The 22,527-nt window shown below is 57.4% G+C and overlaps 1 protein-coding gene across 4 annotated transcripts in view; it reads right to left on the bottom strand.

Annotated features, from left to right (window-relative positions):
- The window catches only part of SMG6 (SMG6 nonsense mediated mRNA decay factor), a 108,538-nt gene that overhangs the window by 5,677 nt on the left and 80,334 nt on the right, over positions 1 to 22,527 (bottom strand). For 3 of the 4 annotated variants that reach the window (XM_062629890.1, XM_062629888.1, XM_062629891.1), the window contains exons 14-16: positions 11,672 to 11,848; positions 8,517 to 8,666; positions 1,555 to 1,708 (exon numbers count right to left, since the gene is read on the bottom strand). In XM_062629890.1, the coding sequence (XP_062485874.1) occupies positions 1,555 to 1,708; positions 8,517 to 8,666; positions 11,672 to 11,848 (481 nt within the window). The remainder of the gene's footprint in view (positions 1 to 1,554; positions 1,709 to 8,516; positions 8,667 to 11,671; positions 11,849 to 22,527) is intronic. The other variant, XM_062629889.1, reaches the window with a different exon arrangement.

Here is a 22,527-nt window from a genome sequence, read left to right as displayed (position 1 = left end):
CTGCAGCCCTCAAGGCTGCCCAGGCTCTGCTGGTGCTATTGCCTTCCTTGCCTTCCACACAAAGCCCTGGCACTGCAGTGCCAAGCCATGGAGCTATTTGGCAGCTCCCGTGCTGAGCTGGGCAGGTGGCCAGCCCTGCTCCCCGCATCCAGAGGTCTTGTCCTCAGCCCCAGGAATCCTTCCTGAGCCAGGCTCTTCACTCCATAGGGAAAGGCAGCAGCTGGACGTTGGCTCTGGGGCAGGCAGAGCTGTCTGCTGGACACCAGGCCTTGAGAAGGAAGCCCCATCATGGCTCGGAGGGCAGGCACCCCTGTGTGCTGCGGGCCGGGAGATCAGCACTACCCGGATGCTGGGGATGCCATGGGGTAGAGCTGATCCCTGACCTGGGGCTGCAACAGGGATGGGGCAGCCTGTGGGCTACGTGAAGCTGATCCCTGACCTGGGGCTGCAACGGGGATGGGGCAGCCTGTGGGCTATGTGAGGCTGATCCCTGACCTGGGGCTGCAACGGGGATGGGGCAGCCTGTGGGCTACGTGAGGCTGATCCCTGACCTCCTGGGGCTACAATGGGGATGGGGCAGCCTGTGGGCTACGTGAGGCTGATCCCTGACCTCCTGGGGCTACAACGGGGATGGGGCAGCCTGTGGGCTATGTGAGGCTGATCCCCGACCTCCTGGGGCTGCAACAGGGATGGGGCAGCCTGTGGGCTACGTGAGGCTGATCCCTGACCTGGGGCTGCATCGGGGATGGGGCAGCCTGTGGGCTATGTGAGGCTGATCCCCGACCTCCTGGGGCTACAACGGGGATGGGGCAGCCTGTGGGCTACGTGAGGCTGATCCCTGACCTCCTGGGGCTACAACGGGGATGGGGCAGCCTGTGGGCTACGTGAGGCTCATCCCTGCTCCTGTCCTGCTGCCCTCTGGGATCATTTGAATGCCAGGTTGGAAGCCGGGATACGCCGGGTGCCGGAGTGACACTGGCCGGAGGAACGGTACCTCCAGCCCGGATCAAACAATCCCAGCAAAGGCATCCAACCCAATCCTGCCGCCACCCCGGGAGACCACCCAGCAGCAGGGCTGTTATCTGCCAGGGTGAATGTTTACCAATAACGGGAACCAGCTTGTGTTTTACTGCGAGCTTTATAAGGATAAAAAGAAGGGCCGGGCTTGAGCAGCTCGGAGACGCTGGGACCCAGGCTGGCCGTTTGCTCAGGCTGCCTAAGCCCCAGCTCAGCTGGGATAAGCTATCTGCTCTGATTGTTTAACAATTGCTCTTCCTCGCTCCCTCCAGAATTCCCTCCAAATCCCATTTAACACCCACCCGCCTCTCCCAACCCCTGGCACCCCCAAACGCACCAGGAGGAGAGGAGTTTGTTGAGTGCTGCGCGCAGGAAGGGAGAAGGGAAACATGGTCTGAACGAATGCTGGCCACAGCTGGGATGAGATGGGGATGGAGGCCAGCCCCATGGCAGGAGCCAACCCGCTCCAGACCACACAGGCGCTATGGGCACGGAGAGAGGAGGGGAAGCCCCTGCCATAGCACTGGCTCTACTCACCGATGAGGGGCACCACCAGGATGAACTTCCTGCAGTCCAGCAGCGTTATCAAGCTGCTGAGGTGGTCGATGAACCCGTTGGTGTCTGGCACCAAGAAGACAGGTCTTATCTCCAGCTCCATCTGCCTCATTTGACTCTGGTCTTTCAGCACAGCCTGGAGGAGAAGGACACACGATGAGTAAGGAGGACGTCAGCCCTATGACCTGTGGACTCGGAAAGCAGAAGATGAGCCTGGTGGCACGCACACCTCCTGCAGCAAGGGCGTTGTGTGAAGGAGAGTGGCTGGAGGCTGCATCCAACCTCCCTGTACGCCTCAAATACCAGCTTTTGTAGAGCTACAGCACATGTGAATGGGATGGCAAAAGCCTCCAAGAGAGCACAGCAAAACCGGCTTGACGGAGAACTGGGACCAGCCTTGAAAAGTGGAGGTGTTTTGGGAATTGTCCCATTTGTGGGCTGGCAGCTGCCAGGATCATCTGCATCAATGCCAAGAGACCAGCCCTGATAGAAAACAGCAGGGAGAAAGCGAGGCTGGAGGGTGAGGGCTCTGGGGCTCCGCATGGAAACAGCTCAAGGCAACAACAGCCAAAACAAACCAGCCTGGGACACACAAGTGCTGCCAAAGGCATCCTAACAAGGGGACCCTGAGCAGGCAGCCAGAGGGGAGGTCTGTGGGGTGGGGATGCTTGGCTGAGTATCTCACTCCCTGTCCCACCAGCTCCTGCATGTGCTTTGCCTTTTCCTACTCTATCCAGCTGGGAAACCAGGTGGGTTCCAGCCCTGGAAACTCACAGTCCTGTCCTTGGCTGAGAGCAGAGGCGCTCACACTCACATGGGGAGGGTCTGCTGGGTCTCACTAACAACCCCCCCCCAGGGTTGCACCTGGATCTCTGGTCAATGCCAGCTGCCAAAATGGGACCCAAGAGCTCACATCTTGCTTTTGACGCTATCGAAGGACTCGGGCTCTTTAGTAAGTCACAGGCTTAAAAAACTCAGGATGCTATTCTAGTGCTTCCTCTGCTTAAAAATAGCTTCCCTGGACTCGCTGTTTGTTGCCTCTAATAGGAACCGGTCACCCACGGAGCACAGCAGCACTGCTGTGGATCACATCCACCACGCAAACCCTTGTGAGACTGGGCCTGCACCCACTCTTGTGCCCTGGGGACAGGAGGTGGCTGCAGAGCCTCGTTGTGCCCAATGTTATGGGGCACAGGGCGAGGATCTGAAGCCTCCCATCCTCACGCCAAAGCCTCGGAGGCACCCTGGAACGAGGAGCTGCACGGGCCAGCAGTGGCCATGGAAAGAAGTGGTTTTTAATCCATTTCCAAGTGTTGTCATCTGGCTTTAAATCAAGGCAAGCTTGATGCTGCCACCTCCCCCAAGTGCCTCCAGGCAAGGCAGCAACCCTAACCTCACCACCTGCCTCACACCCTCCTCCTGGCAGCACCAGTTTTGGGGCTGCAGCTCCCACCGAGCCCAAGGGGCGATGGGCAGAGCAAGGGAGCGTGCCAGGTCCTGTCTGCTGCACATCAGCACGAGGATACGCCTGCCCTATGGCACAGGGGCAGCTGTGATGGCCCCAGAGCCACCATATAGATGCTGCCGTGGCCAGCCGTGTGCTGGATGGCATCCTTGCCGGCACTCTGCCTTCAGCCAGGGGTCTTAGCATGGGAAATGTCAATCCTGGCACCTTCCCCATGAGGAGAGCAGGAGGTAGGGTCTGTCCCCAGGGTTTTGGGGATGCAGAGGAGACATTTGTCCCCACTGACCTCCACCGGAAGGGCCCTATCAGCCAATGCAGAGACCCAGATCGAAGTTGTGAAGCAGCTAAAGAGCTCAACAGCCCCAAAACTGCAGGAAGGGGAGGAGAGGGGTTGAAACCACCCCAAACTCCAATGGGCAACACCAATCCTACAAGAGCAAGAAGCGGTGGCAGACCCAAACCTCCACTCCAGCACATCTCCCTGCCCGCAACAGCTCACCATGGCCGGTGCAGACAACCTCAGGAGCAGGGCACCTCACCAACCCCTCGGACACGGGGGTGCAGGGGCAAAAACCAGTCCATGTGTGTGGCACTGGCTTCTCGCAGGCCGTACCCGGCCGGTTCCTGGCAGGCGCTCGCGACGCCTGTGCCGGCCGTCACGTCCCATTCCGCTCGCCGGGCCGCCCGGTGAGAGAAGGACACAGGATGCGCCGGGAGTGAAAGAGCGAGGTCGGCGGGGGAGCGTGCCAAGTCCCCGCTCGCACAGCTCCGGGCCGCTCGGGGAGCCAGAGGGAAACTCGCCTCTGCCGAGTTCAGAGCCCGGCGCTGAGATTTATTTTTGTTTGTGTGAGTAAAAGGCTGCAGAAGCCTCCGGCCAAGGGGTTTGGGGGGGGGGGGGGGGAGAGGAGTGGCCTCTGATTCATGCGGACACCGCCTGGCCCCACGCCAGGCATGAAAGGGAGCCCATGTGCGGGGAACCGCTGCCTTAACCCTTCTGCTGGGGCCGTGGGGAACGGACCCCGTGGGGAGGAAGGGGGAGCGATGGGGATGTTGAGGGTTCGGTTTCTGCGCTGTGATGGCTGCCGTCAATGAGCCCCATTTCCCATCCTGACCCTGCTGTGCCTCGGTTTCCCCGGTGTGAGGGCAGGGAGGTGGTGCCCTGTAGGGGAGAACGCCCTGAGGAGAGCGCTGTGGTTGAAACAGCAGCGGTTTCAGCCTCACCCTGACCCAAGTGCTCTAGGACAGGCAGATTTTAGCCTCGTCTCATTGGGGTTAAGCACACTGAATGGCTCAGCGGCAGAGCCACAGCGCTGGGCTGGCAATGACCTCTGAGGCCGGGGGCAACCTGCTTCCCTAAGGATGCTCCCTGTGTCCCACCTCCTGTCAGAGCTGCTCCCACCGCAGCCCTGGCCATGCTCTGGCCATGGGGGCTTCTCCCAGGAGCCGGGCCGGAGCGCCGGTGGCTCCCCCAGCTGCCCCAGCTGGTGGCAGCACTGAGATCACACACTCCGCACGGTCCCAAATTCCCAGCTCATCCATCAGCTGGAATCACCTGGGGGATTCCCAGGAAACGGGGCTTGGCTAAAGGCTCCCAGTGTGGACCGGTCTCCCCATAAGCCAGGCGGCTAAGAGGTACTCTCTAAAGTGCCAACGGGGGGAGACCCGAGGGTCTCCTCCACAAGCACGGAACAGGAGGGGGCTTCGCGCACACATTCCAGGTGCCGCGCTCACGGAGAGGCCTGGTGCTCAGCTCGGACCAGACGAACCCTCCACCGCCTTCGGGACGGGTCATACAGGGTCACACCGCTCTGCCAGGACGGATGGGCCGTCACCATCCTGCCAGCACCTCTCCTCCTCTCCAACCCACCGGGGGGAGAAACCCGGCGCCTCTGCCCCTTCCCAACCCCGCGCGTTCTCTCCGTAGGGATGGGAGGCGGATTTTCCAGCGCTGAGAACAATGCCTTTCTGGTCCCTGCTCCGGGGCTTCCTCCTCCCAAGGCTTCTTCTCCCAGCGTCTTCCTCAGGAGCGAACGTGCCCCGTGGCTGGTAGCTCCCCGGGGCCGCCGCCGTGGCGGAGCCGCGCTGGGTGGGTGTCCGCCTTCCGCAGGCTCCCGGGCAGGTGCGTGCCGGCGCGTGTGCATTGTCCCTGCTCGCCCAGGAGAGCGTGAATGGGACCCGGTTATATTTAGCTGCTGAACTCACACCGCCAGCATCACCGCACAAAAGGAACGGCTGCATCTTAAAAGGGGGCGGCCGTGGGCTCGGAAGGGATAGGAGCGTGGTTATTTTTGGGGAAGACATGTCATAATTGGCCCGTCCCGGGTTTAAGCTGCTTCTGTAATGCTGAGTAAAACAATAGCAGCATCCAGAGGAAGAGCCTGTTATGTTTCAGGTGGGATGTTTTCAACCGGGCAGGAAACCCGACCGCTCCCAACGCGCAGCGGCGGCACAAAGGACGCTGAACAGCATGGACCAAGGGCTTGGCCAAGCAGCAGGGAGCACGCTGCAGGGCCTGGTGCCGGCTGGGGACAGCCCTGAAGCTGCTACCGCTGCCTCCTCCTCATGTCCACCTGCCTGCATGGGCTCCCGGCCCTCCAAATAGCTGACAGCACCCAGGGATGGGCCTGGTCTTTCACTGCATCGCTGCTGTCACCAGGCTGTGACATGGGGCTGGTAGGTGGCTCCATTCCAGTCTGCCAAGCGGTGAGGGCAAGGGCAGGCTGGCAACGGAGGCAGGCAGCCCATAACCCAGGGCCAAGCAGCAAAGGGCAGCCCAGGGACACAAGGGACTATCACCTAACCCCACTCCGACCTATCTGCCACCCCTCAGAATGCTGGTTTTGGGGTCCAAGCTCATGTAGCAGAATGGAGCTGAGCTCTCCTGTTCTCTCTATATCTGGTGCTGGCTGAGGGACACCCCCTTCTGTCATTTTCCTGTCTGGACCTGTACCCCCCAAGAAGCTTGAGCCACAGCCCTGTGCCAAGGCAGGGACTGAAGGAGCACAGTGAAGATCAAATCCCCCTCCATGAGGTGTAAATGTGATCCCAGCACATTGGGAGCTGCAATGAGGACCTGCAGGACAGGTAAGCAGCAGCAATGAACTTGAGACAAGCATCAGGTGGATGATGTCCATCTGCAAGAGGTGGGGAGCACAGGAAAAAGAGAGCACTGGGGAGAAGACAATGAATTTAGCTGTGAGAAGCACAGGATGAGGCCATGACACCGCAGTGCCCTTGGGCACAGACAGAAAACGGATGGCCAAGAGATGAAAGCTTTGCCCTGGCTCCCTGCACACAGCATCCAAGGCTCTATGGGAGGCAGCCACGGCACCTGGGCTCTCTGGACCTGAGCCCACCACCATGCAGGCACAGCCACGCTGCTGTGGGTGCAGAACTGAGGCTCTCAGCCCTGTTGAGACAGGAGCTGCATCTGCTGGGCTTGGATGAATACGTGGAGCTGTGGCTTGTCCCTCGGATAGTGAAAGGGGGGCTCAGAGAGCAGCTGATGTGGGAACTCCATAGGTGAGCAGTGAAGGAGAGGAACAGGTTCTAACAAGGAAGGCAGGGCCCAGGAAACACAGAATCTCTTTGGAAGATCAGAAAGGTCAAGGCTCATGGGCTAAAAGAGGGCAAGTGGAGGGGGTGGATGCTGTGCTGGCCTCCCCAGGCAGCACTTCCCACCCGAGCTCAGCCGTGTGGTGGGTGCCAGGGCAGGGAGAAGACAGGGGCAAGCACACATGTTCTGCTGCAGGCTGTTCCCAGCAACGCACTGCATGACTTTCCTGCAGCCCCAAGGACTTCTCCTTCCTCCACCCCGCTCCTTCAGACTCCAAGTGCACCTCAGCTCTCAGCTGTGCAGCCCCTGAAGCTGCCCACACCCTCGTTTTGACCTCTCTCTGCCTGCGAGCATCAGTCCCAGCACGGCTTGGGGAGGAAGGGAGGAGCACGCCAAGTTGGGGGGGGAGAAAACCCCTGACAGCATCAAGCAGCCCCCACTCTCCCTGCAGAATGGGCAGCGGCCGTCCCGGGGGGCCCTGCTGCAGCTGGGCTGGTGGCCGGGGCTGGGATCTGCTGCACGCTGCCCTCCCTTCAACATGTGCAGTTCCTGTTTGCTGTGTCTGTACAAGGCAGTGGGAAGTGGGGAATTTACTTACACCTCCCGCTTAACAACCCTGGGAGGCTGGAAGGCTTCAAGCCGCTTTAATTTACAGCCCATCTCTCCAATCTCTCACTCAGTTCGCTGCTGCTTTTCTTCCTCCTTATATTAATGGGAACCAAGGTACCTGCCAACAATAATGGACTTGCTGGTGGGGGGGGGGCCCTCCCTTCGCCTCGCTCGGAATTGCTCAAAATTCAAACGAAAAAGGAAAAAAGAAGAAGAAAAAAGGGTGAAATCTGAAAGGTTTTGGGGTGGGTTTGGAAAAGCGAAGCGCAGTGGTTCTGGGCCCGGCGCCAGTAGCCCGAGGGTACACATGTGCACGCTCTCCCAGTAGGGCCTTCAGCAGCCCTGTTTTACAACCACCTCGGCACACACTGCGGAGTTCACGCATATGGCCAGACAGATGTGTCTGGCTCGCGTTCAAGGCTGGAAAATGAAGAATTATGGAAGTGAAGGGCCCTGGGCATTAGAGAGGGCGGAGGTGAGGGGGAGGGGAGCCAGGGAGGATTTTTTTTTCCTCTGCTGAGAAATCCTCATCTGGGCTTTCTTGCAAAAAAAGAGGTTTGGAGGAAGAGGGCTCGCGAGGAGCGAGGCAGCCAACAGCCATGCATGGGAGATGGCTCTTAAAGCAACAGCGTGCATCGCCAGGCATCTGCCCCCAGGGCACTCCGTTCTACTTCACCAGCTCCCACCGGGAAGCGTGCTCAGTTGAGGCCAAGGGCAGGACAGGATCACCTGTATCCCGTCTGTTTGTCCCCATCACGATGGCAACGCTCCGCAAGCGGCGCTCTGGCTGCTGCAGCCGCTCACAGGCTATTTTTCCTGCTGCTGGCTCCTGCATGAACTCTTGCTGTTCACGTCCCACCCTCTCCCCTGTCAGCCTGTGCCCCGCTGCACAGGAAAGCTGATTTCTCACTGCCACGGAGCCTCTGCCCCGGGGCCAGGGGACAGCTCATTGCCTGGCACACACCGCGCTACATCCGGCAGCTACGGGTGTGCTGGCAGCTCCATGGAGAAGCTGGGACCCTTCACAGGAGTCCCAAAGTCCCCGAAACATCAATCTCAAAGCCTGGCGGGGCAGATCGTACCCTGGGTGGGGACAGACACACTGACTTGGCTCTTCCAAAGGGCCACAGCTAAGCTTGCTGCTGGGTTACACAGAGGCAGCGCCCGGCACCTACACCCTGGAAGCTCCAGTGACATCCTGAAGGTCCTGGTGCATGGCAAGGAAGTGGCTGTGCACCACAGGATCAGCCCACGTCCCAAAGCAAAGCAGCTCCTCAGCCAGCTCGGGTGCTGCAGTCACACAGCCCATCCTACCTGAATCTTGTCTTGACGACGCTGCTGCTCAGCTACTTTCCTGGCCAGGGCTTGCTTCTTGGCTCTGAGCTCCTTGATGTCCATCTCTCCTCCACTGCCTTCAGCCTCAGAATCATCTTCAAATGCCTCGATCCTCACATCATCTTCCTTCTTCCAGGAAATGCAGGAAGACAAAAAGAACAGGATATAAGTCAGAAGGGGACTGTGCTGGTTCTGCTCTTTCCCTTCCAGCAGACAAATCCCTGTCAGGCATGGTCCATCACCATCTGATGATGGGTGACTCTTTCTAAGCATCCAAAAGAAGCAAGCAAAATAAATCATAGTGAACATCCAGGAAATGATAAGGTGAGACAGGAGGCAACAGGCAGGAAAGGCAGTGACCAGGCAGGGAAGGGGCAGCCCTGCTTCAAGCTCTGTTCTAAAATCAAACCCTCTTCCTCACCTTGGTAAACTCTTCCTACAGCCTTGGGTGATGTTTTATAGGCTTCACTTCTGTAAGACTATGGTATTCCCAGGTTTGTCTACTCTGCCTGGCTGTTTAGGCTGCATATCCCATGGAGCAATGCTGCTTCTCCCTAATAATGCTGTTCTAACACTGCTGCCTCATCAGGTTCTTAGGCACAAAGCTGGTCCTCTCAACAAGAAACTTGGATCCAGGAAGCCAGGAGACCAAAGAACCCATTCCCCTTCTCTGTTCTGATCTCTGAATAGGCCAGAGACATTCCTGCACCCACCCCAGAACTTCCAGCTGGGCTGGAGCAGATGTTTTAGAAGGAGATGCTCAAACTTGATTTTAAGGCTCTGCATGATGGAGAAGCCACAGTCATTTCAATGGTTAATGACTTCCTCTGTTAACATTTGCATCCTACTTCTAGTCTGCCTTTGCCATGCTCCTGATGGCCTGGAACCTTGTATGTGATGAACTGAAGGGTCCCAGGTTCTCCAGTTTCATGCCCACAAAGGAATGTGTGGACCATGTCGTACCTTCATCCTCTCCTAGAGAGCCTTGTCTGCAGTGCCTGAACTGAAGACACTGGGATGAGCCATGCTGTTCTTACCTCACATGAAGGCCACACTGGCCTTCCCCTATGCACCCAAATCTTTGTGATGGGGCTAGGAAGAGTTTCCAGGTGGCACCCAGGCAAAAAGACCTGCTCTGAGCCCCCAGAGGACTGCAGGGATGGATCCTGAACAAGAGGAACGCTTGGAGGGGCAAGAGCATCGTTATACTCCCTGCCCCGTGGAGGCTGCCATGGCATGTGTCACCAGCAGGGACTCATGCAAGAGCTCTTAGTCTTAATAGAGACCAAGCCCAGCACTGCAGAAGTTGTGCACTCCATCGTTTCACCCAGACCGCACGCCTGCCTGGCCACAGAACCGTGCGCTCTTCTCTCCTTGTGACTTTTTTAGCCATGGGAAGGAGGAAGATGGAGCCCTCAGGCTTACTTCCCTTTGCTGGGACAGCCTGGACCACAGGGGATGGGGGATGCTGCCCAAAGGGATGTCAAAAGGGCCTTGGGGAAAAGCATCTGTCGGATGCAGACTGGCTGTGGTGGGGTGGGATCCACTTGCTCAGGGTGACGGTGGTCACGCTGGCAGGCTGGAAGCTCCCTTGCGACTTGAGCCCAAGGAGGAAGCTCCAGGGTTGTGCAAGTTGCTCACAGAGAGGTTCCCACAGCTGAGCACACACTGTGGGACAGGGCAGGAGGGAGCTGTCCCTCCTGTGCTTGTTCACAGCAGAGATTGGAGGGACCGACCCAACAAAAGGGGTGCTCTGGAGAGCAGGCCCATCCCTGCCACGACACTGGGTAGAACCTGAAGGTCCCCCTATATCACATGCTTCTGGTGGTATCAGCTTGGAAACCTCCAGAAGAAGACAAGGATTCAGATCTCCCACCTTACAGAGACATTTCTTGCTGCCGGGGTTTTGCTCTGAGCATCAGTGCAAAAACATCACCTAAAATCTGTGCCCTGCTCAGCTGGACCTGCCTGGGACAAGGAGGGTGCTGAGCACGTCCTTGAATCATAGAACAGTTAGGGTTGGAAAGGACCTTAAGATCATCCAGTTCCAACCCCCTGCCATGGGCAGGGACACCTCACACTAAACCACCTCACCCAAGACTTCATCCAGCCTGGCCTTGAACACTGCCAGGGATGGAGCATTCACAGCCTCCCTGGGCAACCCCTTCCAGTGCCTCACCACCCTGACAGTAAAGAATTTCCTCCTTATATCCAATCTAAACTTCCCCTGTTTAAGTTTTAACCCATTACCCCTTGTGCTATCACTACAGTCCCTTGCTCTGGGTTCCTTTGGCTGTCAGCTCCCTGGGGTGCACAGCACCGTGGGGCACCCAGACACAAGGTGCTGCCCCCTGCATGGGGTGACACCCGTTCTGGCTCTGCAGTGCTGGTCTCCAGTGCAAGGAGGGGGACCCAGAGCGAGCCTGGGCAGCGCCAGGGCCACCCAGCTCCCTGCTCCCAACGCCTCTGCCCCCTCTCTCCTGTTTCCTTGGCCTTTCCGACTGCAAGATTAAACAGAAGAAAAGAGTCAACCTGCAGAGCGGCTGGCAGGGCCCTTAAACACACACACACACGGAGCCTGGAGTGAAGCAAGGCCTACAGGAACAAGCAAGGGCAGAAAAACAAGAGCTGAATTCCTTAATCACATCAGGATGTGAGAGGCAGGGGAGGGACGGGGCGCCAATGTCAGCTCTTCCTGTACGTGTGCTGGAGGCTGGAGCTCAAGCCTCCGCCGCAACCAGCTCCCCGGCTATAAACTTGATCCTGAAGCTGAACCCTGACACCCCCTCGCCCACCTCGTTCCCCCCCCCCGGGGGGCTGTGGTGCTGCATGTTCTTAAAGCTTCCCCCCCCCCCTTTTCCTCCTTGCTTTGGGTATGGAAAAGCAGCATCTGGAACTCATAGCAGCACACGAGATAGAGGCACGCGGGTTGGACTGGCAGGAAAGGGCACGAGGGAAGCACACTCGGGAGACAAGGGCTGTGCACCATTTGTCCCCCCATCTCTGCCTCCCACCCCCAGCCATTGAATGCAGACCACAGCAGCTATAAATAGTGGGAGCTGCAGGGCAGGCAGAGGCTGGGCCCCACAGGGGTGATTCTTCCTTCACCGAGGCGCGCTCTTCCCGCACGGTACCTGATCTTCCAGTTGTTTTCCCTCTTGGCTTCCCATTTCCTTTCCCATGGTGTCTGGGACGGGTGCCACTGACACATATTTTCCACCCTTGAATGCCAGCAAAGGCTCTTCTTGTCCACAAAGGGCTTCCAGGAAATACTTCAGAACTGTGACCCTCTTGCAGTCGGCTGCAATAACCTACAGGGTGAGGACGAGGGGGTTGGGGAGAGGGGAAGGAAAACAGAGTCAGTGCAAAGGGGACGCAGATGGGCAACGGCCAAGGGGGAAATGTTCGGGGCTAGAAGGCCCTGTGGGGACTCAGGCAGCACCGCACAGCACCGTGGGGATGTGTGGGGTGCGCCTCTTCTACTAAACAGGGATGGAAGGGGTTTGCCCATGCCTCGGAGCCCATTATCCCCAAGGGAAAAGGAGGCAGGCGGAGACAGGACACTCAGCCCCAGCCCCTGTCCTGCTTCCTCTGTGCACCCTGGGCCTGCAGGGCTGCTTAGTGGTGGAGAAGTCCTGCTGAAGCATGAGAGGTGAAGGATGTGGCTTGTCCTCACTGCTTCGTTTTGGCTCCATCACCAGATTCTGCCCCCCCCCAAAGCCAGGGGGGATGCAGGTGTGAGAGTGGGCGGTGGGGGCATTTGATAGAAGCCGAGGCCCCTCTTTGCCTCCAGCACAACCCCATCCCATGGGCCCATCTCATGGACCAACTGGGGAGGCTGGGACGGATCTGGCCAGAAGGAAACTCAATAGCTTGGGTAATTACCCAATTTATGAGGCTCTCAAATGGAGTTTCCAGAGCACGGGAGCCCGGTGCCTCCGTGGCCCCATCCCGTGCGGCACAGCCGCTGCCGCTGCCTCCACCATGACCGGCCTCAGCTCAGGCTCTGTCCCTCTCAGTGGGGTTCTGCACCTGCAGAGCTCTCCTGTGCTGCTTCCTGCTGACCAGCAGCAGATTTATAGGGAGAAAGTCAGCAAACTGCAGCTAGGAACGCTACACGCTATGGAGACAAAGCCTGAGTTCCTCCTGAGCCCTCACTCTGCTTTGGCTCTGCTTGTACCAACAGAGCAAACCACCCGTGTCCCAAAGGTGGGACCGGAGTCAGACCCCATCAGGGATGCTGCCTGCTCTCCCCACTGCGTGCTCACGCTGTGCGATCCCAGCGCCGCGCCGGTGCGTGCCCTGGCTGGGGCTGTGCCGTGGAGCTGAGGGTTGGCAGCGTGCGCCGGGCTGCCGTGAGAGGAAACTTGTGCTCTTCCCCAGCGCTGCCAGTTTCCTCTCTGCGGGCTAATTTTAACCATCCCGTCGCTGCGGTGCGGGTCACAAACCTGACCCTCCTCTCACCTCCAACCTCCCACCCCGGCTACTGCCTGTGCAAGGCACCCTCAGGCATCAGCACCAGGGACCCTGCATCCCCCGGTACCTGCACTGATGAGTGGAGGGGAAGGAGAAGCCCCTTCCTCCCCTATGGAGAGGTGGGTGATATAAAGATGTAGGACCCCTAACCACTGATTTGGCTCCTAAAAAGAGGACAGAGGTGAGCAAAGGACAAAGTGACGCAGGCTCAGCAGCACCAGGAGCAGGTTGGGCTGTTGAGGACCCTCACTCCTGGGAGAGCTCTTTGCTGTTTGGGGACATGGAGCCAGGAGCAATCCCAGCAAGTGTCACCACAGGAACATTCCCATTCTCCTGGCTCTCCTTTAGGAACGATTCTGCACAGGGGAAAGTCAAGAAGGAAAGAGAACAGGAGCAAAGTGGGAATGGCTGTCATGGGAAATATCCCTCTTGACAGCTCCAGGCTGCCCTGGCCCAGGGGAAGTGGTGGAAACCTCACTGCTTCATCCCCAGGTCAACAGGAAAGTGCCACGGAGACCTGGCCTGACTCATACGGGGTGGCTTCAGAACAGGGATTTTCCAGTCCTGGATCTGCAGTTCCCTTGTGCCCAGGCTGCTGGGAATGTGCCTGTGTAGTGGGACGCCAGGATGCAGCCAACAGCAGCATCATCTGGGAAGGGGATGGAGGAACTGTCCAAGAACCCCATCCCAAAACCATTCCCAAGGGATTTCTCAATACACCTCTAGAAATAAAAGCCACTTCATCTAGTTTAGGACCCATGAGGTTCACATGTATGCACGAAGGGCTGACACAGCTGCAGTGCAGCCTTCTGCACAGCAAAGGCTCAAATCCCACTGTGAGAGCCTCAAGGATATTAGGAATGATCAGGCAGATTGCAGAAGAGCTCCCTTCACCCATGGCTGGGGACAAGGGCAGGTGGGTTTGCTCCTTCCTCTCCTGAAGAAGGAACAAGTAGGAAACAGCAGACTTCCTGCCAAGCCAGCACAGCACATGCTTCAATTCAGCTCATCTGCTGGGGAGAGAAGAGCCCGAGCGCAGAGCCATGACATAATGCCACAGCAACTCGTCTCATGAACACATTTTTCCAGCCCACATGAATGAAAAACAGGGAAGGAGCAAATGCTCTGCACATCCCCATCACGTGCAGCCCCGCTCGAGGAGGATGAGGCCACGGGGCAGCCCAGCCTCTGAGATGCTGGGAAAGAAGTGACCTGTGACTGGCACCCAGGTCCCTCTCAAACACTGAAGCAGGACCTTGCGTGCCACAGAACAACCCACTTCTGTCACAAACTTCCCGTTTTGGAATGGAAATGTGAGTGCCCAGGGCAGCGGGAATGGATGTGAAGGTGCTCTGCATCCCCTGGAGCGGAGTGCGGTGAGGATGCTGGGAGCTATACCCACCTTTCCCAAGGGAATGGCGAAGCACAGAATGCCTTCTGTCGGTGTCCCTGGTGCTGTGGCAGCAGACACCCTGGCCCCAGCAGGGAATACAGCCACCCCTTATATACCCTTCCCCCTCCAAGCAGCGCAGTGAGACAGCAGGAACTGAAAGCCTGCCTTGGAGTCACGGCTGGGGATTAAAATAGGCCTGACACGCACACAGCCGCTCTCAAAGGAAAACTGAAACTGAGAAGTGCTGAAGTGGTCTGGTGCCCCCGGCCGTGACCCGGGCTCAGTTCCCCAGGGGCAACCGAGGCACTTTGCAGCCCCTGGGTGCCTCGGAGGGGGGGAACAGGCACGGGGCAGGGGTGGCTCTGGCTGCAGTGGCCCTGCTCGCCAGCCTCACTGCATCACAGGAGGGCTTTGTAACCTCCTGCTGCATCAGACATTAAAGCATCGGAGCCCAGCACCAGCCACCCACGGGCACGGGGCTGAGAGGCTCATTACTGCTCCCACTGCTAATGCATGGGTCATACATTAACATGCTGGTCACCGAGGAGGACGCAGCAGGACACGCATTAACACACACTAACTGCCTGGAGAGACCCATTGGGCTGCATTAACTGTACCAGCCACTTTGCAGTGCCAGTGCCATTATCACCCTGTGTGATACAGTCAGGGTCCAGCAGCAATGAGGGGTCCCCAGATCTAATTAACGAAGCTGATCCCCTCTATGGCCTTGGGGGTGGAGATAAAGCAGGCTGAGGGGAAAAGCTTCAGTGTCTGGGATGGGATCTCACTCCAAGAGCTGCAAGTGCTGTGCCTGGGGTGGGGGGGACCATGTGCATGGTGCTGGTGGGGTGACACCATCAGAAACCAGCTCAATGTGGGGCTCATGTTGGGTCAGAAGCAAGGCTAGAGCTGGGGGGAGCAGCCCTGGCCCTGCTGCTTTGCTTTCCTGCTGCTAAGCAAATCGCTGTCACACCCACCGCCGCCTTCAATCAGCTTTTACAACTTGTTAATTTTACACAGCGTCCTAAAGAGCAAATAACTGTGAGGAGGAATGCAGACTCCTTCAGCTAGGCCAAGCCAGCTGGCCAGGGGAGCCCTGCTCGGCCACGGGGACCTGCAGCATCCCAAAGGGAAGGGGTCCAAAGAAGGATGCCCCATGGCAATGTGCTGCTGGTGGCGTGTGGAGGGAACCAAGCAGCTTGAGCTCCACAAAGCAAAGGGAGGCAGTGGGTTTGGAGAAGGGTTTGCTCAGAGGACAGGCTGCCACTGCCGGCTCTGCATTCCTGTGTGCGAGGGGGAGACACGAGCACATCCTGACAGCTGGATTCAGAAGGGGAAAAGGACATGAGAAGTTTGAGTCATAGCGTGGAGAGATCCCATCCCAGATTCGGAGATGGGAACAGGATAGGACTGAGACTGAGAGCCAAGCTCCGGCAGGATCCAGGATGAGGATAACACTGTTTTTGCCACATGGGTTTAAACACAGCCCAGCTGAACGATGCTGAAACCAAGTGAGCCCCAAACAATCTAAACCACACAGTGTCTACATTACCCAGCTGAACCATCTGCACTGACCTTGCTAAAGCATCCGCTCAGCCCATGGCTAAATGCCTCCCAGTGCCCTGTGCTCCCTCCTCCCATCCCTGGGGAGCCAGCTCGGAGGGAGGCCCAGTGCCCAGGAGGAGGAGCACGGAGGAAAGCGCCCGCTTTGGTCTCATCCCTTCTGTGTCTTCACCTCATAGGTCTGCACACAGAAGCTGGGCTGGGTTTTAACCCTGCACTTAGCCCAGCCCAGCCTCTCTGGGCTCCCTCCTCAGCCCAAGGAGCCCCTCGCCTTGCCCAGTGCCAAATGCAGTCTGAAGGCACCGGGGTAGGGAGGACCAACACCTCCATCGTGGCTGGGCAGCAGCACTCAAAGCAGGATCAGAGCCCTGGTTTCTGCAGCTGAGAGCTGGCTTCAGCCACAGCTCCTTCTGCTTTCACCTAAGCCCACAAGCAGGCTCACTGGAGGCTGCTCCCATATACCTGCAACTGTGTGTGACCTGAGAGAGCAACTGTGGCTTCAATGGGGATCACACCAAGGCACTGCTGGCTCTGATGTATGTCTGATGTATGCCCTGGCACGGGCAGCACCTAGCACCAACTGAAGAGCATGAATAGGTAAAGGATCCATCACATCCGTATCTGATGCTCCATCAGAGCAGAGAGGTGCATCAGGAAACAGGAAAGACAAGGGAAGCTCAGAAGAACCACTCCAGTTGCTCTTCCCCATTGCCACTGCTGGAGAGCCACATTCTCTGCAAAGCAGGGCCTCCCCAAAGACCTCTCCCCAGCATCCTGAGCCTTGCAGAGGCTCAGCTCTGACCTCTGCACTGGCACAGATGTGCTTTTGCCCTGGCAAACACCTTTCCAGCCTTGGCCATGTGGCTGGCCTTTAAAACTGGGAAGCAGCATGGAACGGGAGCCACCTGCCCACCATCATTACAGTCTGCTGGGCTCCCTTGTCCCACACAGTGATGTAGAGAAGACACACGGCTCATAGGAAGGTGCAAAGTGATAGATGTGAGCTGAGCCACCCAAGTTTTGGTGTCAGAGATGAGAAGAAGCCCTGAGGAGCCTGCACAGACTCCCACCAGGACGCTCCTCCAGCTGTACCCAGGGCACCTGGCAGCCCTAGGATATGAAGGAGAGATGCAGCAACACCGGGGAAGCTGTGAGGAGTTGTAGGGTTTGGAGCCTGCTCCCAGAAAACCCTCCCTAGAGAGCCTTGCCAGGGGCCAGTTCTCTCTCCCTGACTGGCACCTAGTGGCTGAGGGGCAGGAATACAGACTGCATCTCTGCTCCTCTAGGCCAGAATACATCTGAGGGTGCTGCAGGTTGGAAGAGTCACCACCAAAGTCACCTGAAGAAGATGCTCTGGATGCAAAGCCATCCTCCAGACCCCTCCTGTGCTCCTGTGCCCAGGGTGACTCCAGTCCAAGCACAACTGCTCCTCTCAAGCATGAGGAGCTACACAGCCTGGAGAAAGCTTCTGATGGTTTCCAAACCAAGCTTCTGGCTTTTGCTGATGCTTGGGAAGACCTGACCTGAGGTCTCATTCACCTGCTGAATGTGCTAAAGAACCTCTTCTTCAGTTCATCTCTCCAGTGAGCAGCAGTGTTTGCAATTGGGAGCAGATGGCTCCAGCTACATCCAACACCTTACAGGCAGGAGATGTGTGACTGGCTTACTGCATTTTACTCTCGTGAGCCCTATTGGGAATACCTCTATTGGGGCAGCAGCAAAATGAGGTAAAAGCATCACTTCAGTCTGGAGCAGAAGTCCCAGAGAAGACAATGGGGTACGGAACGTCTCCGGAGGGTGATGGAGATGTCTCATTTGGTTTGTGAGTGTGGCTCCAGCCTGGTTCTCATTGTGTATTCCAGCATCACTGCCAACAGCTCAGCAAGAGCCGTGGGCTTCCCCACATTGCAAAACCTTGCCTCCAGTAAGAGGCTGCAGGAATTGCTGCAGGAATTTCCATGGGAGGAAGCATTTGCTTCCAAGCCCTGTGGCTGCATGCCCCAGTGCTGGGTAAACTGATCCCGGCAGCAGTGAAATCCCTGGGGCATCCCTGCTCTCCGAGGTGAAACCTTGAGCACAGGATCACACATTTGGTGGGGAGAAGAGGCTAAAACACCTCAGCTTTGGAAGAAACCTGTGGGAGAGGCAGACGGCTCCAGGACAAACAGCAAATCACAGCCAGGGACTCCCTGTTAGAGCCATCTTGGTGCCCTCCTGGCTCCCATCCTTGCTCCCAGCACATCCCCAAACTTCCCAGGGGAAAAAAAGAGCAACATTCAGACCATAAAGCCAAGCCCAAAGGACCTTGCTCCACTCCCCCCTTACGGATCCTGCTGGAACCAGGGAAGACAAGTCCCTGAAAGCCTGTCTCAAGCCAGTGGTCCCTGGCTGGGGAAGGAGGAATTCAAGATCCATATCCTCAAGTGAAGCCCATATGGCACCACCGTCAGCTTTCCTCCCTGCTGCAGGAGGCTTTTCCTTCTCAGGGACTGGGGGAATTGATTTCCTCTGCCATTTCGGAGGATGCCTGCCTTGCCAGAGATTGTTTTGCAGAGTTAAGGAAGATAAGAAAGTGGTCAGCAGGCTCCTTGGTGGAGGAAGGGAGGATTGCTTAGTAAGGGAAAGGGGACCGCTCCGTGCTCAGCACGCACATGCTGCCCTTCCTCTGAGGCCACAGCTCCAGGAGATGCTGGTGCTGGGGATGAGGTTGGTCCTTCCCTGCATGTCTCCATTCCCAATGGTTCTCAGGTTCATCTACACTGTGCTGGTGATGAGAGAAGCTGTTGCTGCACCAGGACTAGGATCTGGCTCTCCTGGAATCTGGGAAATGCGGCTGGTGAATGTTCAAGCCGGTATCTCTGCTGCAAATCTCGACGTTGCTCTTGCAACAGTAAGAGCCCTTTCTGCAGGATACGTGGAAAAAAGGCAGGAACCAAGTCCAGGGCTGCTGAGCGTGTCCCCTCCCAGCACAACAACTCATTGCAGTGCCATGTGGAGGTTCGACTCAGCTCATCCAGCCCCTCCACTGAAGCAGATGAAGGTGGTGTGCACTAATGTGGGGCAGAGCAGGTGTCGTGCCCTCAAACCCATGAGCTCTTTCACAAGGATTTCCCCATGGAGACAAGCAGACAACAGCCCCGTGATGTGACCCACATGATTCCTGTTCCATGGGAGAAGACACCAATGTCTGGTGTAGCAGAGGGCTGAGACAGTGGGAAGTTGGGTGGTAGAAGGAAAAGAGTCACAACAAGGGGGAACAGGGATGAGGATCTACCACTCCAAACCAGCAAACACAGGTGCAAACCCCTCCAGCATCCACCTGCCCTGCTCTCATCACCATCCACCCCTCACCCTTGCAGCGTGACCTCTGCTACAAGCAGCCATGCTAACACCCATGCAGGGTGGACTTTCACCCCAAGAGGTGTTAATGGGCTGTTGTGTCCCTCACAAACCTGACTTCTGACCTCGGCAGCGGGAGGGAGAGGAGAGGTAAGAGCCGGACTGTCCTGCCTGCTCCTGGAGGAGCTGGTTGGGAAGCTGTCTCTGTGAGCTTACACAGCTTATACGTTCTCCATGCAGTTCCTGGACGCCTTCCACGGCAGATGAGAGTTTTATGTCGAATTTTAAGTTTGACCACAAATATTTCAACTTCCTTGCACCACAAATGCTCTATCTTCTTTGTGGTTTGGTTGGCACCAAGTGAGTATTTACAGACCCCTCTCTGTCTGTCTGTCATTTAAATCTCCCATGGAGGTGCCAAAGGCTTCAGAAGTAGAGGGGGCTCCTTGGGCAGATTCCCCCTCTGTGCCTTGCATTAGATGCTGGCCAAGCCCTTGCAGAGGGCACAGCTGCTGCTGCTCTGAGCATTTCAGACTTGCACTCCATTAAGCTTGCTTTTCAGAGGCTGTCATCCGAGCTCCCACTCCAACTTCCACAGCTCCGGTGGATATTTGAACTGGGATGAAAGTCTTTGGGATTTTCTCCTCTTTCTTTGAGGAGACTGAGGCTCCAGGAGCCTGCTTTAATGAGAACCACTGAAAGCTCCTCAAGCAGCACAGCTCCCACCTGGCTGCTGCTCGCAGCCTCCCCATGGCGGGGTTTCACTTCCTCAGATACAAGCAGGTGACAATCCAGACCTGCTGAACTGGGATCCTGCGCTGGGGAGACTGGTTCCAGTGGTTGGTCTCCGTGGCAGAATGATAGGGAATTCAGGGAAGGCCGTTCAGCCAGGAAAACACAACTGAACACTGCAAAAGGTGCCTCCTGAGCACCCCATTGCCAAGGGAATTTGATGCTGCTGCTGCACGGAGTTGGATGGAGAGCAGGAGGTCCCTGGGTTGGTACCCAGCTGGGTGGGTGAGTTATGGGGAGCAGCAGCCCAAACCCCAAGTTAACGTGCTCAGGTCGTGTGTGTTTCATTTCCTTCAGACTTTTTAGGCCAGGACACAGATTGGCCACTTGCCCCACTGATTTTAGGGGAACTTCAGAACATGTGGTGGATGCTGCTCCTGCAACCCTGCTTTCACCACCCCTTGGACCCAAGCCACCGGCCCACTGTGGCAGCGCTGGGGGAGCTCTTCACCATCCCTTGGGAGACACGGGGTGATTTCGAGCTCCAGCGAGGGCTGCCCACATCAGAGGAAGCAGATACCTGAGTCAGAGCAGTGCGATGTGAAACCTCTGCCCCACAAACCAGCAGCCAGACTGAGCAACGTCAGCGCCGCGCTGCCCCACGTGCCTCACGCCAGGCCTGGACGATGCTCAGGGCACTCCAGCTCCACTCGACTTTGGAAGCTGGTAGAGAAACAGCTTTGCTTTGAACTCAAAAGCAAGCAGAGCCCGTGTGAAAGGGCAGCTAACGGGGCTGCTGCGTGCAGGGAGGAGTTCCTCCAACCGCCGGCTGCTCCGTCAGGGCCGCTATTAAATTCCCTTGAAAACAGAGGGTGGGGGATATGGAAGGCACTGGAATAACACCAGAAAAATGCCACCACAGCCGGGTCCGGCTGCGACACCGCAGCCCCAGAGGTCTTGGCAACCCTGGCATTCCCACCCACCGCAGGAACCGCAGCGGCAGCGCGCTCCCGGCGCTCAGCGGCTCACACCGCTTCCAGCAGCCACTCCAGGGAGGGACAAAGGCTCTTATTTGGCTTTACAGGGAAATGCTGCCACTTAGGGGACTCCCGATGACGTTCCTGTGCCTGACAGCCCATGTCCTCTTCGAGGAGGGGGGAGACACGCTCCCTTCGCCTACCAGAGAGGTAACTTCGTGCGCTGGATGCGAGCTCCGTCCCGCACAGATCCTGCTCTGTCTCTAAGGAAGGAGCAAGCAGAGCTCTGCTACTTATACCCAGTGCTCAGCTCTTCTGGCAGATGATTAATGGCCCAAGTCTTGCAGCTTCCAGCGGGCTGAGAGCTGCAAGCACACCTAGGGAAAGGAAGGAGGGATTGGAGCGGCGGCTTGATGGGGAGAGGAAAACTCTTCGCTGTGCCTTTGTTTTCTGCAGAGCTCCTCCTCCGGGAGCGGGATGCTGAGGGAAGAGCAGGGCCCCTGCCCCGCAACGGAGGAGCTGAACCAGAACAATAGGGTGGGGACTCTGGATGGGCCCTGACAAGTGGGGTGGGCTGGAGCAGGGGCACCGATCCATCCTTTTGACTTCATTCACACTTACAGCTGCAGTAGAGATATTTCCTGAAAGCACAGTAGGAAGAGAGGGGTATTCGCTCACTCCACCCTCCATCTAACACCGTCCTCGCGATCCAGCCGTGCACCCAGAGCCAATTCTGGCCTCTGGCAGAGCTGCAGGCCAGACATGACGAGCGCTGCTGTGAGCAGCACAGGTCCCCACCCGATGAGCAGCGTGCGGAGAGGAGGGGTGCTGCAGCCGGCCAAGAAATAACCCAACAATGCAGGGAAATGCAGAGTGTTTGAGCGTGTCCAAGGGGGACAAGGAGGTGTCAAGAGTGAGACTGGAGCCTCTGGCTTCAGGACAAGGGAAGGTGCAGCCCCTGGCTGATACTGCATGAAATGAAGAAGAGCTCCCCCCACTCTAAAGGGGTGCCACAGCCACGCTGCACAAGGACCCTGAGGCAGGATCTGTGCCAAAACACTCCCAACCCAGGGGTGACCATATCACCATGCCTACAACACGTCCTCTCCCAACGATGCCACGACCTGCAGCGCAGAGCAGAGGACTGGAACCAGCCCAGCGAGCCCTGCGCCTGACTCACCGCAGCCCCGGTGCATCGGGGGGCCTGAAAAACAACGGTTCCTCTTTGTTTTCGCCCTAAAACCACCCAAAACCCATTTGCCCTCCTCCAAACGTGGACTCCCTCAGCTTGACTCCCAGCACAGCTCTGCCTGCATGTACCTGCAGTGGGTTGTGCAGGCTGCGATGGTGATGCCCCACGGCAGGAGCTGCAGCGCTTCTCCTAGTGCCCACAGCGGGGCTGCAGCCAAGCCATTTGCAGCTTCAAACTTCAACCATTTTTGGTGAATCCCCAAATAAATTAAATGAAGGAAAGGGAAGGATAAAAAAAAAAAAAAATAAAGAGGCTATA

This window comes from Pezoporus occidentalis, unplaced genomic scaffold (genome assembly GCF_034315485.1).
Source record: "Pezoporus occidentalis ecotype Australia unplaced genomic scaffold, CSIRO_AGI_Poc_V1 ctg343, whole genome shotgun sequence".
Lineage (NCBI taxonomy): Eukaryota > Metazoa > Chordata > Aves > Psittaciformes > Psittacidae > Pezoporus > Pezoporus occidentalis.
The sequence above is the reverse complement of the archived record's forward strand: the minus strand, read 5'-3'. Positions and strand labels throughout refer to the sequence as shown.